Source organism: Pseudochaenichthys georgianus, chromosome 4 (genome assembly GCF_902827115.2).
Source record: "Pseudochaenichthys georgianus chromosome 4, fPseGeo1.2, whole genome shotgun sequence".
NCBI classification, from domain to species: domain Eukaryota; kingdom Metazoa; phylum Chordata; class Actinopteri; order Perciformes; family Channichthyidae; genus Pseudochaenichthys; species Pseudochaenichthys georgianus.
The window spans coordinates 1,850,435-1,870,321 of NC_047506.1; the positions used below are offsets into that span (position 1 = coordinate 1,850,435).

General features: G+C 41.6%; 2 protein-coding genes across 2 annotated transcripts in view; one reads left to right on the forward strand and one right to left on the reverse strand.

The window, feature by feature from the left end:
* The first annotated feature begins 139 nt into the window (after positions 1–139).
* Positions 140–16,405, forward strand: mydgf (myeloid-derived growth factor). Its single transcript, XM_034081652.2, has 4 exons — positions 140–248; positions 536–617; positions 10,237–10,309; positions 14,366–16,405. The coding sequence occupies exons 1-4, from the start codon at positions 196–198 to the stop codon at positions 14,443–14,445; spliced, it is 288 nt and encodes a 95-aa protein (XP_033937543.2). The 5' UTR covers positions 140–195; the 3' UTR covers positions 14,446–16,405.
* The window catches only part of LOC117445782 (serine/arginine repetitive matrix protein 1-like), a 25,572-nt gene continuing 14,423 nt past the window's right edge, over positions 8,739–19,887 (reverse strand). The window contains exons 3-4 of the mRNA XM_034081651.2: positions 16,150–16,213; positions 8,739–8,765 (exon numbers count right to left, since the gene is read on the reverse strand). The gene's annotated coding sequence lies outside the window, so the exon portion shown is untranslated. The remainder of the gene's footprint in view (positions 8,766–16,149; positions 16,214–19,887) is intronic.

Consider the following 19,887-nt stretch of genomic DNA (forward strand, 5'->3'; position numbering starts at 1 on the left):
TGTGTGTGTGTGTGTGTGTGTGTGTGTGTGTGTGTGTGTGTGTGTGTGTGTGTGTGTGTGTGTGTGTGTGTGTGTGTGTGTGTGTGTGTGTGTGTGTGTGTGTGTGTGTGTGTGTGTGTGTGTGTGTGTGTGTGTGTGTGTGTGTGTGTGTACATAAATAAATATTCCTCTGTTTTTGTGCTACAGCAATGGCTGATGAGTGTTGGTCTGAGTGACGACGACAAACTGTTTTCCTGCTCTGTGTGGAGGTGACACACACACACACACACACACACACACACACACACACACACACACACACACACACACACACACACACACACACACACACACACACACACACACACACACACACACACACACACACACACACAGTCTCTCTCTTATTCTAGTCTACTGTGAAAGCCCTAACAATTAAAGAGTTTCTAACCTCTTGCTTTAAATATAATCGTGCTGAATAAACTAACAACTTTATTTTGAATAAGCAAACGACTGAATATTCCTTAACTAACGCTTGTTTTGTTCCTCCTGCCAGGCCTCAGGGGAAGTCCTACCTGTTCTTCACGCAGTTCAAAGCTGAGCTGAAGGGAACCAACATTAAATTTGCCAACGCCTACGTGAGTATAAAACCCGTCCTCTAAACACGAGTTTGTTTAATGTCGTTCGTTGATCCTGGTTGTCAATAATACACTTGATTTGTATCAAGCAATTATCAAACAAAATACTTGACATAGAAAACAATGAAATAAAATACCACATTTTGTTATAATAAAGGACATTAAAAAACAACAGATATATAATTTTCATACTTCTAATCATTGCTTAGAAATGATAACTCTGAATAGGAGAAAGAAGTCGACACGTGACGTACAACTGCACAAGAAGATGGAAATGAATCTCTAAATGTAGCGGCCAAAATCATGTAGACATAAAACAGATAATTAATTTAAAGGGGACCTATCATGCAAAATGCACTTTGTGATGTCTTCGATACATACATACGTGTCCCCGGTGTGTCGGGAACTCACGCAGCGTCAGAAAATAAAACCCTCTCTCTTTTCCTCCGTACCCAAATCTTTTAAAAACGGGGTACATCGAGCGGATGCAGATTTGCTGCCGATATGATGTCAAATCGGCGGAGGACTCACAGAGAGTTGCTATCAGAAACAATGCCTGACGTGTTTTGGACGTCTTTGTTTACATTAGCAAGCCTCGCTAACACTCGGAGCTAACCTGTACTGGAGAGCACGTGTTTAAAAAGCAGGAAATAAAAAAAGGAACTCACCGTGTGATAAACCTGCAAGAGGAAAAGCCTTTGAGCTCCATACTGTTTCAGAAATAATCCTTGATGTGGTTTAGAACAGGATGGCGTTTTATCACAGCAGAATTTAACTTTATCTTCGGTAGAATTCTGATCAGGCATTAGCCCCGCCTCCTTGTTTTTTTTTGTTCAAGCTGAGGACCCAAAATCCTCGTGTCTCTAACAGGGCTGCAGAAGAGGGGTTTGAGCAGCATGAGGCGTGGCTACAACGCGGAACTGTTCGGTATTTTAAGCAAAACACTTCACAGACGTGTTTTGTATAGATGGCCCTACAATATATGTTTCCAATAATAGCAAAATCCCCTTGTGACTTACTCGATTAGCTCGTAAAAACAAGTAGACTTTTATCAAAGTTTAACTCAAAAATGGAAGGAAATATAACTTGTACATGTTTCTTTATGCTACATCAGACTTCAGATCCCAAGTTCTTCTTTATGAAATCCCAACAAGCTTCATATTTTAAATAGTTGCATTACCCTTGTCCTCAATAGTCTCTGGTAACCCGTTGGCAGCCATGTTGGCCCACATCCTGCAGAGTGTGGCTGCTGGAGATTCACCGCATGATAAATCTCCACAGTTTCAGCTTCTCAGCTTTTTCTCCTCCCGAGTGATTAGTTGTGGGACTCCTTTTAGACAAAGTGTAGTAAAAGGAAAGCAGCAGCTCCTCCTCCTCCTCCTCCTCCTCCTCCTCCTCCTCCTCCTCCTCCTCCTCCTCCTCCTCCTCCTCCTCCTCCTCCTCCTCCTCCTCCTCCTCCTTCCTGTCAGAGTCGAGATTAAAGCTTCTCGCCCCCAAAAACAAGTTTAGACGGCCGGATTCACCGCGTCTGCACAAATGTCGTAAAATAAAAGGCAAAAACGGGGACGATGAACATTTTCGCGTATCCTGCAAATAATACAGCATCCACTGAAATACATTGTCAGGCGGAGGGAGAGATTAAGGCAGACATTTTCTGTCTTCTGCAGTTTTTGTACTTTGCTTTTATTCAATGCAGAGCTGGTAGCTGTCAGCGTCTAAACTATGATCCTCTCCGCACGTAATGAGACAATTTGGTATTGTGCAAAAGGAGGCTTTTTTCCTGCTGGACATTCAAAGGCGTTATTGTCTGGATCTGCAGGCTCCTTTAACAAAGCAACTTACAATACACACAAGACATGAAAGGGGGGGGGGGGTTGTGGGGGGAAACTTCTGAAGCAATTGGAAACAGGACTCGGAGAGACACGAGGAGAGCTGGAGCTTTGATGGCACACACTGACGGTTTGTTTGGAGTTTTTGATTTGATTTGATTTTGATTTGATATACTTTATTAATCCCCGTGGGGAAATTGTTTCTCTGCATTTGACCCATCCTAGTGTTAGGAGCAGTGTGCTGCCATTTTGAACGGCGCCCGGGGAGCAGTGAGGGGAAAGGTGCCTTGCTCAGGGACACCTCGGTAGCACTTGGTCTTGCCGGGACTTGAACTGGTGACCTTCCAGTTGCCAAGCCAAGTCCCAATCGACTTCGCCACCACCGCCCCCGAGTTACGGTTAATTGACAAGACAGGCGGTGTGTCACGAGTTGTGCCAATAGAGTGGCGAAGTCCCGCCCATCTACTTCCGCCCCATGGGACCTTATTTCGGAAAAAGTATGTATTGAAGTCGATGGAGAGAGAAAACGTATCGTTCGATCCCGTTTGAATTGTGCCACGAATTACACATATGATGTTTGTCAATCTTAAAAAATCATCTCCAAGTCAAAAAAGTCACAGTTTGTCGTAAAACTGTTGAAATATAAGACTATGAAAAACACGCAACTAGAAAGACTACAAATCCCAGAGTCCCGGTCCCGCATGCTGGCTCTTAGGAACCGACTAACTCCCCTTGTGTGTGTGTACAGCTCTCAACACGCCCAGACTTGGAGTGATTTTCACCTCTTTTAATACTTTCCGCCTCGTTCTGAGAGAAAGAAGTGAAATGTTTCACACATTTTTAAAAAATGTACTTGCAAAATTATCTTTTAAATTGACAAACATCATATGTGTAATTTGTGGCACAATTGAAACGGGATCGAAAGATAATCTTTCTCTCTCCTTTGAAAATACATACTTTTTCCGAAATAAGGTCCCATGGAGCCCCCCGGAAGGGGAGGGACTTCGCCTCTCAATTCTGAAGAACTCTTCTGCAGCTCGAGGTTCAGAGTGTAATAGTCTATGACAGAGCACAAGCCGCCATGAGGTAGTTTACTGTTCAGGGACGAAGGCTCCTTGGTGCACATTCTTTCCTACGGACGAGAGCTCTAGTTAGATTCAGGTACCTCATTCACACCAACGGTGTTTCAGAGCCGGTTCGGAGCTGGAGCTTGAAAAGCACCGGGTTTTCCTGTTCACACCGCAGCGAAGCAGCCTCTTAGCTCCGGAATCCGGTTCGTTTCAAGCACCAAAAAATTGTCCGGCCAGACCGAAACCACCGCATACGCCACGCTTACGTCGAGGCGGGGGCAGGGGCGGGATCAACTCCTGAACAACAACAACAAGCTGGCGTTTTATCCAGTTTCAACGATGGAGAAACTTAGCAAGCAGCAGTGGTCCACTGAAGACACCAGCTACCTGCTGGGAATCTGGTCTTCCGAAGAGGTGCAGAGGAAGCTGGAGCACAATCGGCCATTGTTGTTGTTGTCGGTGTCAGCTGTGAGGGGTTTCCGCGCGGTTTGGCTTTATGAAGCAGGCACGCAAACGGTTACGTCATGACGCAAACGATGACGCAATGACGCAGCACCAGTCGGACTCTGGGCGGTGTGAAAAGAGCCGGAGCTAAACCGAAGAACCGGTTCTGAACCTGAAAAGCTCTAGCACGGAGCTTGAACCGGAGTTGCGTTGGTGTGAATGAGGTAAGGGCCCATATTTGTTTAGTCTCGCTGATGAAGAATGTTGTTATTACACTCCGAACTAGTTAAAACCCAGAGGATGCAATCACACAACAACGATGGCAACAACAATGCGCCCAAGCTGCCCCTCCTTAAGAGAGATAGCAGCATTACCCAAGGCCGTAGACCTGTGCCGTGAGAAAGGAGAAGACGATGAACTGTGTCGAAGGTTGAATACCTAAGCAAATTATTCCCCAACACAGATGACTTAATGTTTTAGGTAAAGTGCCGGAGGAAGAAGGAAACTATATAAATCTAGATCGAATGCATACGTATATCGGTGAAATGCATTTAAGATTTATCTCTAAAAAATGTATTAACAGGATTTCATCGTAGTCACGTAGCCAGAACGTTTAACCTCATGTGCATCAAAGATTAACTTTCTTTATCAACTCTTTATCATTCATCCATTGATTGACCGAGTTGTTCATTTAAAAAAAACGTCCCCAGAGCCCAAAGGAGAGGCCGGACGAAGACTTTTAGTTTTGGTGCGACTGAAATGCAGGAAGTTGAAGAAGATACAATCAATAAATACATGAAATGCATGAAAGATTTCGTCTTACAAAATTGGTCATAGAATAGCAGATCAAACACGTTTTCCACCGAGAGGTCGAGGTCTGACCAAGAGATTTCATTTTCTAAAGATGTAAACATTAGATCCAGCATGCCCTTTTTAAAAATCCTTGAAATGATGAGCATCAGAAAAGGACACAACACAAGGACCTTGTTTCAATCAGGAGAGACTTCATTTAGTTAAAGAACATTTATTGACACATGCCATATGATGAATGTTAAGTCTTTGGCGATTAGACCTCGATCCTGAAATGGTATACCGTACTTTTCGGACTATAAGCCGCGACTTTTTCCCCCATTTTCTTTGTACAGCTAACGGCCACTAGGGAACCTCCTAGATCTATGGATTTTACAGGTAAAATTAACCACCTTTAACCCTACGGGCTCTATGACCGGTCCGCGCCCGCCACCTTTAAGCGGCGGGCTCCAGCAGGAAAAGCTGGAGGCCGGAAAAGAGTGAGACAGGTAGCGCGCCAAAGTAAAAGTGGAACCGAGAGACAGAACGAGAGCAAGACAGACGGACAATTTAGCTGCTGCGGCTTATAGTCCGAAAAGTACGGTATCTAAAGGGGGAAAGGCAGGCGTGAGCATACAGGGAACCCCCCGGGGTCTAGACTCTGGTGATGATGATGATGATGATGATGATGAAGATCTGGGTTTGATGAGGAGATGGGATGAGGAGGGGGTGTGATGAGGTCTTTGGGTTAGCTCTCCTGGCTCTGGATGTGATGAGAGGAGGTGGATGGGGAGGAGGTGGTCTGCAACACCTGAAATCACGCTGACTGCAGGAGAGGGGAGAACCATTTTAACGTGTGGCTGCTGCTCGCTGATTGGCTGCTGGGATTGAGGTGAATGTAATAGGTTAACAGATGAGCTGATTATAAGCAGCTGCGGAGTGAATGTATACCAGTCTTCCTGAAAGAACTTCGTGTCTTTTTTTCAATACGCATGGGTCAGTGTAAGAGCTTCAATTCATATATTTTGTGCAAGCGTTGAAAGGATTTTGATATTGATTTCCTGAGTAGTCTAGATTCTCTATAGCTTTCTTCACATCCCCTCCAAACACTCAGCTCTCCATGGGAAACTTTGATCGCTCCACATGTGTCCGCACGGTTTTAGATCCTTTGTCAATTGATATTGGTTCAATCTACGTGAGTAACAGTACTACATATATAGTGTTGTTATGCCAGTGGCGAACCGTGTCTATCACAAGAGGACCTTCTGTAGACACGCAGCCCCACCCCTGCCGTTATAATGTCCGTCTTTTCACTGAATTGTCGTCTTGAAAAAGGGACTCGCAACAATTCCGCAACAACATCCTCTTCACCTGTTGCCATGTCAACGTTAAAAACAATAAAACGGCAACGTCGCATTCGAGCCAGTTAACTAGCGGGCCTTCTAGAACACCCTGGAACCGAGGGGAACTCTGAAAGAACACGCCTATTGGCTACAAATCAATATATGATTGGTTGATCCAACTGTCAGTCCAAACGTACGCTCTCAGTCAGAGCAACGGCCAGGGCCTTCGATCAGGATGTAGAATACCTGGTTGAAGGATATTCTACCCAGAGACCCAGAACGAGATCTGATTGGTTGCTTTCTTTTCTAACACAAACCACTGAAATGCGTAGTGCATGGTACGAGAAGGACAAACAAATCAACGTAACACTGTGATATTACAGATCAACAACACAGATACCATTCTCATTTATTAATTTATTACATTTTATTTATATAATTAAATCAATGTTTTGTTTGTTTTATCTGAGTGTTCCAGGGTATTCTCTGAATACCTTGAAGGCCCTGACGGTTCGCCACCGTGTTATACCTACACTACTGCACGCTGATCTGTAGTGTACACAGCGGATTTCTACGGTGTTATACACCAGGGCGGCAGGATTTTTTAAATCTCTTATCTTATATCAGAGGTGTGGACTCGAGTCACATGACTTGGACTCGAATCAGACTCGAGTCACCAATTTGATGACTTGAGACTCGACTTGACAAAATCACAAAACACTTGCGACTCGACTTGGACTCGAACACCAATGACTCGGGACTTGAGCCTTCTGACTTGAGGTGACTTGATACTTTAATTCAGAGGTCTCCAACACGCCGATCGCGAGCTGCCGCTAGAAGAGCAGCCTCCCGTCGGGGAGAGCAGAATCTTCAGCCGCTCCTACTCTTGCTGAGAATCCTTGCAGGCAGGGGCGGGTCTTTATTTAGCTGGGCCACCAAGTGGCCAATCATATGCGAGGACACACTAGGATCATACCATTATGTGAAAGAAGGGTGGGGGGCACAGCAGGTGTAGTGGTACAGGCCAGCTGCACAGAGCGACGGGGAGACGGATTGGAAAAAGTCAAGAAATGAGCGAAAACCGAAAAAAGAAGCAGCATCTGAATGATACTGGAGAAAGCAAAGCTGAGTGCAGGATTTGTAAAATGAAAATAACCTTTTTTGGTTACCTTTATTTTGGTAAGCACTGATTTACTGTCAGAGGTGGGAGAAGTTCAGATCTTGTACTTGAGTACAAAAGTACCAGATTGTAGGAATACTCGGTTACAATAAAAAATCCTACATTCAAAATGTTACGAGTAAAAGTAGAAAAGTATTAGCATAAAAATATACTAAAGTACCACCTGCAGAGGGATCTAGATGCAGGTGTTCTCTTCCCCGAGACCGCCACGCTGCACATTATCCCTGGCATAAAGATGGATAGTAGGTCCCTTACAACATGTTGTACACAGTGATAAACATTCTGGTCACCTCAACATCAGGGATCTTAAACTTAAACTCCTTCTGAATCAAACCGCCACGGTAGCCTTACCTTACTGATCCCTCTTAAAATAGAAAAACACATGTTACTTTACCAGCAGAGAGAAAATTGATTATTAAATTATTAATGTGACGAATACATTTGATTATTAAGTATTATTCTGTTGATCGATGTCATTACATTTGGTGAAAAACACATAATGACTTGTTTAAGACTCGTTTTGTCAAAGTTTAGGACTTGGACTTGACTTGAACTTGCCCATCCTGACTTGAGACTCGACTTGGACTTGAGCGCAAAGACTTGAGACTTGACTCGGACTTGCAAAACAATGACTTGGTCCCACCTCTGTCTTATATACTCCGCTCTATAGCTGGTCACATGCTAAACTCAGTCTCAGTACTCTGTGCAATGACGAAAAAGTTGAATTGAATCATCTAGTCCAGGTGTGTCCAAACTACGGCTCGCAGACCATTTTGAATCGGCCCTCAGCTAATTCAAAAAGTATAATGACTTAAGTATAATAAACCTCTGCTTGTCGTGTATTGTACTTCTTAAATGTTCAAATATATTACACAGTAGTATTCATGTGTTAATAAGCCCAATTAAAAAAAAAAAAAAAAATTCGGTCAATCCAAGTTGAAAACATGTTCTAATAAATCTAAGTTGATAATAAAAAAGCCCAATAACACATTTACATAACAACCTTGAAAAAAAGCCTTAATTTTTCCTCTTATGATAAGCAATCTGAAGCTTTTGTTTTAAAAATAAATGAATCCTTATGGAGAGCTGTGAGCTGTTTTTTTTCTTACAGCATTTTCAAATATCAAGAATAATTTACCTACATTGGATTGTTCCAACTTATAACTGAACTTAGGAGGCAGTATACCTCGCCTCTAGCGAGTGGCCCAGCACTTCGTATATTTGTCTGTATGTGGCCCTCAGGGAAAATAGTTTGGACACCCTGCTCTCGTCCCACCTTTGACAAACCAACGCAGGGCACCAGACGGTCAAAAAAGATTTTATTGCTCCTGGAAGTGGATCTGTGCACATGATGAAGGAGGAAGGTTAATGTCTGCAGCTCGCTCTCCGATGGACCTCGACACGCCTCCTTCTTCAGCAAGGGCACGCCTGAAACTCTGTCATTAGCCGGAGCACATGTTCCTCATCTTCTTCCTCCTCCTCGGCTCGGTGCCCTGCAAGCAGATGAAACACGGGGGAAAAAAACTTTAAATGACGTGACAAAAATAACCTGAACACCTGAGTCCCCCGCACGGCGTCTCCTTGACCTTGTCGCCTCATCTTCCTCCTACTCTCGGGAAACTATGCCGGTAGAAAAACAGCAACTGTTACAACGAGTAGGCCTTCACAGAGGAGAGAGAAGTACTCAGGTCTTGTACTTAAGTAAAAGTAGAAGTACTCAGATCTTGTACTTGAGTGAAAGTAGAAGTACTCAGGTCTTGTACTTGAGTGAAAGTAGAAGTACTCAGGTCTTGTACTTGAGTAAAAGTAGAAGTACTCAGACCTTGTACTTGAGTAAAAGTAGAAGTACTCAGATCTTGTACTTGAGTAAAAGTAGAAGTACTCAGATCTTGTACTTGAGTAAAAGTAGAAGTACTCAGATCTTAAAGTCCTACATTCAAAATGTTCCTCAAGTGAAAGTAGAAAAGTATTCTCATCAAAATATAGTGAAAGACAGTAAAAGTAGTCGTTGTGCAGATTGGTCCATTTCAGAATAATATATATGATATGTTTTACAATGATTGATCATGAAAGTGTTCTCAAAGCTGGTGAAGGGGCAGCTAGTCTGAAGTACTTTGTAGACTGCAGGGTAGCTGGTGAAGGTGCAGCTAGTCTGAAGTACTTTGTAGACTGCAGGGTAGCTGGTGGATTTACTCCAGGTGGAACTAAAGTCTGATTCAACACTTGATTATATTTCACATCATTCATCCACATCTGTGAAGAAACTAAAGGGATTAAATACATGTAGTGGAGTAAAAGTACACCATTCACCTCTGAACTGTAGTGGAGTAGAAGTACAAACTAGCATAAATGGAAATACCCAAGTATAAGTACCTCAGTATTGTAACTAAGTACAGTACTTGAGTAAATGTACGACCACTGCTTATTCAAAGCATTGTGAATATATAATATGCCATATGTGCCAAATATGGAAATGCTTTTAACCTGCATTCACTCTAATGGCCACCAGGGGGCGATACCTCTTGTCTGATTGTATAGAAGTCTATGATAAAATGACCCTGCTTCTCACTTGATGTATTACTTCAGTAAAACAATGTTGTAGTGAGTTAATGGTTTTAATCTGTAGTTTACGGTCTTCTTTAATACTTAATTATGTTCATTTGTTAAATTCAAGTCACAAAGACGATAAAGTAGGGTAATAGTTAAAGGCGGGGTTAACGTGTGATTGACAGGTCGCTACTAAAGTGTGTCCTTGTGTTACTTTAAACCCGTTCACGGTGCGTTTTCATTCCAATTAAGTTAATTTTAGGTTTTTTTTTACTCATTATTATCACCCGACACCCCCGCGCAGCTTCTCCTTGACCTTCAGCACATCCTCCTACTCTCCTCTGTGAAATAACAACAGCTCCTGTTCCTCCTCTCATCCTGATTTCTTATTCTCCTCGTCTTCCTCTTGTTTTGCAGTCTCAGACGGCGGGTGCAGGACACAGCGACGTGCCTTTGAAGCCGGAGGAGTTCACCATCGGAGAGTCCACAGGTGAGACATTGATTGTGTTTTTCAAAGCGTTCAATCAACTCCCTCAGCTCGTCACGTCAATCTCCCCCTCCTCTTTTACTCCCTCCTCTTCATCACGTTGCCAGTTCCCCGCTGATTTGCCTCTAACAGCGCACGTTCCAGCTGAGAGTGGGTTGCCATTTGTCCCCGTAGTATTGTTTGTTATTATTCAGTTGCTGCACAAATCCCCCTCCGTGGCACAAGTTCCCAGGCTGTGATTAGCAGGATTTGACAAGTCACACGGCAGCACACTGTAACGGCAGATTAGTCGTGACAGAACACAGGCTTATAGACTCTGTTCCCATCAGCAACCATCGCACACTTTATGATAATCCCCCTCCTCTGAGAGACCTCGGGGGAAACACTTACAGTCATAATGTCAACATTTAAACTCCTTTACAGTACAGTAGGTGAATAGCTTTTTTAACGATGCAATATACATTCAAGCAGACCTTTTCAAAGCCTGGGAAGTTAAGACAATAACCCCTCTCCTCTATACTTTTAATGACCACACGTCGGCTATCATTGTCCGTTATTCTGTTGTTGTTCTAATGCTGGCTATCAGGGGTAATCAATATGTAGGTTAAACAAGTTGTCAAATCAGATCATTGCAAGAAACACGCTGTTAAAGTTTGCCAGTAGAAAACAGCAAATGTTACAACAAGTATAGGTCACTCATTCGAAGTGTTTTGCATAAATAATATGCCATATGTGCAAAACCCCTCTCGTCCGATTGTATAGAAGTCTATGAGAAAATGACTCGGCTTCTCACTTGATTTATTACGCCAGTAAACATTTATACAAAGGATTTATAGTCTCAAACTGTAGTCGTGAACCCTCTTTAATGCAACATGATGTCAATTTACTTTATAAAGTCACATTTGGAGTTAACCTGTTCAGCCCCAAAGCCCCCCTCGGCGGGGGCTTTTTTTTTTTTTTTTTCACGACACTGTGTCTCAGGGCATCTTAATATTTAAGAACCTATTAATGTGTTATACCAGATTAACGGGAAGAATCTCAGCTAACTGACGATACAAACAATTTTTACCAAAACAAAACACAAGTCTCATAAGAAGCATCTAAATGACCCCTGAGCGAAAAATGCTAACGCACTTTAGCACAGAACTCAAGATAAAAGATACCCTTATTACTTATCGTAGCTGCACATACAAGATATCCAATTAGAGGTACCACAGATTATTTAGGTATATATCATCACTAAGTGATCCGAACTCGCGACAGGGGGAGGCGGGGTTAACTTGTGATTGACAGGTCGCTACCAAAGTGTTTTTGTCTAACCCTTTCACGGTGTGTTTTCATCCCATTAAAACTAATTGTAAGGTTTTTGTGTCTAAATATCTTGTTCAGTGCCTTGACGTACTTTCCTTTACCCTCTCATCTTAAATTTGCTTCGAGAAACCAAGATGGTAGTGACTTAAACGCCAAACTTAAGGCTTCAAAATCTAAACCTTTATATAGTCAATGCTAAGTCGATTTCAGGTTTTGTAAGTCCGGTCTAGTGTAGGAGTTTAAATTGGGCTGATTTTGACAATTATAATAATTATCAACATAGAAAATATCCAATAAATGTCTCCCCTTAAAAGCCCCCACACTCCTTTGTTGTACCTTGTCGATCATGGTTAAACAAACCTAATTGAAAGTCGATATAATAAAACTCATTAAAACCATCTTTGCTAATCTCTCCAACCATCACCAGCTCTGCTGCGACCGCATGAGAGAGACTGAATAAGCATGAGATATAAAAGAAGAAGCAACCAGCGTAACATTTCCTCTGTTTACTAACCCTGCTTTCTGCTGAGTTGGTACGTGACACAGCAGAAAACAACAGAAGCGCTTCTCTGGAAAACCTGCATGCACGCAGTCTTTTTCGTGGGAAGGGTATTAGTCGACCTGAAATACTCCAATTACATGTTTTCCTCTGACCCTCTAAATCTTATTCAACAATAAACAAAGAAACACTATTTTCCTCCACTACATATTCGACACCATGAGCAGGTCCCTTTTTCCTGCCTTAGTGAACAGAACCATCGCATTTTGGTTTGATATGTCCAATATGAAACCACAAGTGTCACCTATTGCAGCAGTAGAGTCACTACATACTGATATACACCTGAACATCAGCAGGAGAGGACTCTTTAAAGTAGAGACACTACATACTGATATACACCTGAACATCAGCAGGAGAGGACTCTTTAAAGTAGAGACACTGCATACTGATATACACCTGAACATCAGCAGGAGAGGACTCTTTAAAGTAGAGACACTACTGATCTTCAACCTTCCTGAATGTTCCCACACCACGCCGCTCCTCCGCTCCCTCCACTGGCTTCCGGTAACTGCTAGAATCCACTTCAAGACACTGGTACTTGCGTACCATGCTGCGAATGGATCTGGCCCTTCCTACATCCAGGACATGGTTAAACCGTACACCCCAGCACGTGCACTACGCTCTGCATCAGCCAAACGACTCGCTGCACCCTCGCTGCGAGGGGGACCCAAGTTCCCATCAGCAAAAACACGTGGGTTTGCTATCCTCGCTCCAAAATGGTGGAATGAGCTCCCCATTGAAATCAGGACAGCAGAAAGCTTACACACCTTCCGGCGCAGACTGAAAACTCATCTCTTTCGACTCCACCTCGAGCGATAGAATGACTAACAAAGAACTGCTAACAAAGCACTTATATACTAACAAAGGACTGGCTTATCTAAAGCCAGTTGAGTAGCACTTGAAGTACTTGGCTCTTTGAAACCTGATGTTCTTATATGATTCTGTTTTCTTCAAGGTTGTGTCTTCCTGGTCGAATGTACTTATTGTAAGTCGCTTTGGATAAAAGCGTCAGCTAAATGCAATGTAATGATATACACCTGAACATCAGCAGGAGAGGACTCTTTAAAGTAGAGACACTACATACTGATATACACCTGAACATCAGCAGGAGAGGACTCTTTAAAGTAGAGACACTACATACTGATATACACCTGAACATCAGCAGGAGAGGACTCTTTAAAGTAGAGACACTACATACTGATATACACCTGAACATCAGCAGGAGAGGACTCTTTAAAGTAGAGACACTACATACTGATATACAGCTGAACATCACCAGGAGAGGACTCTTTAAAGTAGAGACACTACATACTGATATACACCTGAACATCAGCAGGAGAGGACTCTTTAAAGTAGAGACACTACATACTGATATACACCTGAACATCAGCAGGAGAGGACTCTTTAAAGTAGAGACACTACATACTGATATACACCTGAACATCAGCAGGAGAGGACTCTTTAAAGTAGAGACACTACATACTGATATACACCTGAACATCAGCAGGAGAGGACTCTTTAAAGTAGAGACACTACATACTGATATACACCTGAACATCAGCAGGAGAGGACTCTTTAAAGTAGAGCCACTACATACTGATATACACCTGAACATCAGCAGGAGAGGACTCTTTAAAGTAGAGACACTACATACTGATATACACCTGAACATCAGCAGGAGAGGACTCTTTAAAGTAGAGACACTACATACTGATACACACCTGAACATCAGCAGGAGAGGACTCTTTAAAGTAGAGGCACTACACACTGATCTACCTGAACATCAGCAGGAGAGGACTCTTTAAAGTAGAGACGCTACATACTGATATACACCTGAACATCAGCAGGAGAGGACTCTTTAAAGTAGAGACGCTACATACTGATATACACCTGAACATCAGCAGGAGAGGACTCTTTAAAGTAGAGACACTACATACTGATATACACCTGAACATCAGCAGGAGAGGACTCTTTAAAGTAGAGACACTACATACTGATATACACCTGAACATCAGCAGGAGAGGACTCTTTAAAGTAGAGACACTGCATACTGATACACACCTGAACATCAGCAGGAGAGGACTCTTTAAAGTAGAGACACTACATACCGATATGAACCTGAACATCAGCAGGTTTTGGTTTTAATATCGTCCCTGACTGTGATGTTCTCTCCTCTCTCCGACCTCCAGTGACCCACACAGATGGAAAGTTCAGCGCACAACTGTCCAAGCTCACCGCCATCGGACAGACGCGACACGACGAGCTGTGATTGGACAGAAAGTCAGACGTACAGCAACTTCGGTCGAGTGCTGAGCACCGAGGAAAAGGATTTAACAGCAGCTGGATCAAAAAAACGAACCGAGGGCTCAAGAATCAGGCGAATGTCATTTATTTTTTTATCTAACAAAGATATTTATGATGCAGTTGATTAAAAAGTCTTGATTGTATGATGGAAATCTTTGATAGATTGAAACGTTGCGCAGTTATTGCCCAAAAAAATGCTGATATTCTGTGGGTTTTTAAGCTCTGAGTGCGTGTTTCAGCTTAATGAAAGATGAATTTATGAATGGGATAAAACTGATATTGCTTTTGCAGTACTTTGTGTTTGAGTACATGCATTCCCTCGTATGTTTTCTACAATGTATTTGAAAATACTGTTGATTATCCACATTTTGTTTGTTTCACTGTCCCAGTTAAAACTCTGTTAAAGATTAAAGAGCTTCCATAGTTTGGTTTCTGACGATGTAAGATGTACACACATCTGCTTGATCCTGGGGGAGGGCTGTGGATGTATGGAGGATTGTGTGTCTGGCGGGGGGTTGTAGAGTATAGATAACACATTTAGAGTAGCGAGGGGATTTATCCATCTCCTGTAATCCTGAGACGAAAGTGAATAATCTGCAGTCGCGTCATCACACACACACACACACAAACAATTACATTTCCTCAGATCTGCGCTCTGTTTCTATTCATCTGCTCTACATCGCTGCAAGCCAACATTTTATCCCCATAAATTACCAATTTGTACGACTTTGAATAATTGTTTTGTTATGTATGTGGTTTTCGGCCTGAAGGGATACTTGTTGAATAATGATGTTAAGAGAAATGTGTGCAGAATACACTGAGGATTAGTGCTTTTTTTGATAACTCTCAAACAGTCTAAATGTGAAATCCTTGATCTGAGAATATAATAAAAGTCCAGATGCTGCCTCTTGGTTAAGAAGTGCTCACATTGGTCTTTTTTTATTTAGTGGCTTCGTAATTTTTTCCGTGCAAAATTACTCAATTTCTAGAAACGTAGTAGCAATTCTCTGGTTAACACAATATTTGAAAGATTTTTTCCGCTATTCTTTTATGGAAATGTTTTTTAAACAACTCATAAATGTGTCCTTTTCTTATTCTATTTTCATGCTGAAGACCTATTTCGGAGAAAAGTATGACACACGATTTAAAACCTGGCTTTTGCACGGAAAATCTGTCAATTAAATCAAATAAAACGGATTCATCAATAATATCATATACGTGTTAGGAGACTATGGATTGTTTTTTTTAGTTATAAGTATAAATCATTTTACTTGTATTTACGTAATTTTACCAGAATATACAGCCAATTCCTAACACTTTTTCAACATTTCTCAGTATTTCAAGCCTTCAAAACGAAGATATTGAGGTTTAACACAAAGACATATCAAATATATGGCGTGTAAAGACTTGAGGATTAGAGTATATATGAAGAAGAGACGCCATCACATGTTTCTGATCCCCTTGTGATCCGTTCCTCCTGCAGAGGTACACGTGTGGGCATTGTGCTGCAGCTCTCAGAAGTACAAGCTCCTTTATCTTCCTCACATTGATCCAATCCTCTTCGATCCTCACAATGTGTCCACACGATGAGTTCTGGGGATTGATTTTGGATTTTAAAGGATTGTGCTGATGTGATTCTGTGCAGGGATTTCTCTCCGAGGTTACGTACCTTTTAGTTGGAGTTTGGATCCTCTCGTCTGTCTCGAGCCGGGGACGTTTGAGGCTCCCAGAAGCTGCAAAAAAAGTGTTGGTTATTTTTTCAGGAGGGTGTTTGTGGGACATGTTTAAAATAAAAATACAGTTCACACATTCATGCTAATGAAGAATAAGGACCTGATGTGTTTTTAATAGCTTTTGGACCAACATGTAGATTAATTGATTGTTGTTTTCGCTCTGAAAAGTCTTAATTAAATGTTTTCTTTTGATTAGTGTGTTATTTTACTTTTTTATTTTAAGACATGACATTGTTACTGGGGACACACAACTAACTAAAAACATAATACATGTATTATTTAAGAATAATAATAATAATTTAAATAACAAAAGACAGTAAAACATTATAATAAAAAAATATTAAAGGAAAAAATAGCATGAATTCATAAGATGCCGTAGATGCCACATTAATTGGAACATCTGTGCTTTTTACCATCTTCTAATTTTTCCTCAAAGATGTCAACTGTCTTATGTCTTTCTTACAACTTCACATATTTCATTTACAAGATCCAGCCAATTTGATTCTTTCTTTTAACCAATTAATTTTTTCTGTATTTCCTGATGGTTCTGATTCACGGTGAAACCCGAGGGATGTTTGAACAAAGACGAGTCGTCACTGTTCCGGAGATAATTCAATGTTTTTGTCTCGTTCTGTCAGTCATGATCTGATTGAGCCTCCCACGGCCTCGTTAAAGGGTAAACATGAAAAGAGAGGAGCAATTTGAGTGCCAGCAGGGCGACATTAAATATTCTGTCGCAGCCGGGACGCCGTGAACACTAAGGGAAAGATGTTGTGTTTTATGCCCCCATCACATCTGTCAAAAATAACTGTAATTTTAGCACCAGCTCCCAATCCAAACTCTGGTTTTCAGCATACAAATGAGACTTCAAATGACACTTTATATATTAAAATAAGCCTTAAAAATGTATTCTGCAAGCGTACTCAATTAACGTACATTGTCCTCGAACAAATGGTTTCATCCATGAGATAAAGCTTCCATTGTTTCTTCTTAATTTCTGCGGGGAGAGGCTTTGCTCTAAATCCAGAAGCACATATGGGAATATATAGAGAGATGATCTTTGTGGGTTTATGGAGATATAGAGTCGTCAGGGATTTATGCCTTTCATGTTAAACCAAGAGAATATCAGTGGTCTTGATTGTAGTCCAATTTGTACCAGTTAGTCTGAGTTCTCTGATACAAGAAGGACATGTTTTATACTGTAAACATGAAATGTACCAGTGCTTAAAGGTGGGGTAGGTACGTTTGAGAAACCGGCTCGAGATCGCTAGAATTTGAAAATACACAACCGGATAAAATCTGCCACTTCCTCACAGAGCCCCTCCTCCAACACACACGAACGCGCACATGACCAATGAGGACACGAGATAAGTTTGTGCCCCGATGGAAGGCTGACAGGCAGGTAGGCCATCCAATCCGATTGGTTGTACTTTTTACAGTGTTACGGCTTCTACAGATGACATTTTTTAATGAATTTTTTGTGAAAGCACTTCAGATATTCATTGCTATCAGGATGTTAAGAGCATTCCATGGAATATAACAAAAAGTGTATCTCGAGCCGGTTTCTGAAACTTACCTACCCCATGCACCTTTAAATGTAAAATCTTTAATGGGGCATTAGGACTGTTTTAGGTTAGAAGAATATGCAAAGAATTGTAAGGGAATATTCAGAAATGTCAGAGATGCTAGATTTACAACAAAAACTTTACAGGAAAAATACTAAATTCATTTATTTGTACTGTATAAACTGTCATACATTAACGTAAGTAAAGTTATATCGTCCTTCTGCAAGAAAGCCACTAGATTTCTAAGTTTACTTCTTGTACATTTGTGACTTAAATATGGAGTTTTTTCTAAAATCATATAATCTAAAGGTACTCTAGTCTGTTCTTGTTTATATTTGATATTTTTATAGTAAATGTAATCTGAGAGTATATACATTTTTTTCTATTGGTCTAATTTTAGAAATTAGATTTTCGTGAGTTTTTAACGGAATAACACAACCCTCACCCTGATATGTATTTGTTTTACACGAAATAGCCATTATTCAGTGATCCTCAAACCACAACATATTTTGTTTGTCATCCAGGAATCTTCCCCAGTCTCCAAAGTGTACTTACAACATCTTATAAAAAGTAATTTGCGGCCCCATAGATAGAGTATGTTGACGCTCTGTTCTCAGGGTGGTTGTTCCAGTCAGTAATAAGTCTCTGCAGCACGATATCTCTTTCTTTACTGCCAGTTGGCTGTGGCTCTCTGCTGCCATCTAAACCCTAAACACATATCACCACTGTTTACCATCTGGTACGTACAAATGTGTACTCTAAAACTCGCCACGATAGAACGATCATCAGGAGAATATATTCACTCGATGCTGCCAAGAACTGGCTTACATTACGATGGCGTGCATTAAAAATAAATCATTTTTAGACCTGTAAGCACAGCAGGTCCGGGGTGACATCGGGCCAACACACCACTAATCCAGACAGACATATTGCAATGAGATTTAATACAGATATGCATGGTCCCCAGAGGATGAGTCCTACTGAATTTGGTGTCCACCTGATTTAAACTAAGCATGCTATTTGATGGATTGCTATACATTTCTTTGCAGAAATACACTTTTCCCCCCCTGATGCACTGAAACTAAAACTCATTTATCTTATGATCCCTTAACAAAGCAATGTTTGCAGCACCTCATTATATATAAGTGGGCCCTACATCTACAATCTTTTCCACGACGCTGAAGTTGGCTTCTGATTCAGAGCATCCGATTCGGCAGTTAAAGTTGGGGTAGGTAAGTTTCAGAAACCGGCTCGAGATACACTTGTTGTTATATTCCATGGAATGCTCTTAACATCCCGATAGCAATGAATATCTGAAGTGCTTTGACAAAAAATCCATAAAAAAATGTCATCTGTAGAAGCCGTGGCGCTGTAAAAAGTACATCCAATCCGTTTAGCCGGCCGATTGGATGGCCTACCTGCCTGTCAGCCTTCCATCGGGGCACAAACTTATCTCGTGCCCTCATTGGTCATGTGCGCGTTCGTGTGTGTTGGAGGAGGGGCTCTGTGAGGAAGTGGCAGATTTTCTCCGGTTGTGTATTTTCAAATTCTAGTGATCTCGAGCCGGTTTCTCAAACTTACCTTTAAGGGGAAAGTTAAGGGACATTTAATTTACAGCGCTGAGCGAACAATCCTCCGTGTTTGAACCTCTTAAATCGCTGCATAGCCGATTTATCTGGACTGGATTATCCCAGAGAGTCTAAAGATTCTTTATAACCCAGTTTGAGATTTGTGAAACCTTAAAGGTGGGGTAGGTAAGTTTGAGAAACCGGCTCGTGATCGCTAGAATTTGAAAATACACAACCGGAGAAAATCTGCCACTTCCTTACAGAGCCCCTCCCCCAACACACACGAACGCGCACATGACCAATGAGGGCACGAGATAAGTTTGGTAGGCCATCCAATCCGTTTAGCCGGGCCGGCTAAACGGATTGGATGTACTTTTTACAGTATTACGGTTTCTACAGATGACATTTTTTGTCAAAGCACTTCAGATATTCATTGCTATCGGGATGTTAAGAGCATTCCATGGAATATAACAAAAAGTGTATCTCGAGCCGGTTTCTGAAACTTACCTACCCCACCTTTAATTCTATTTGTGAAAATACA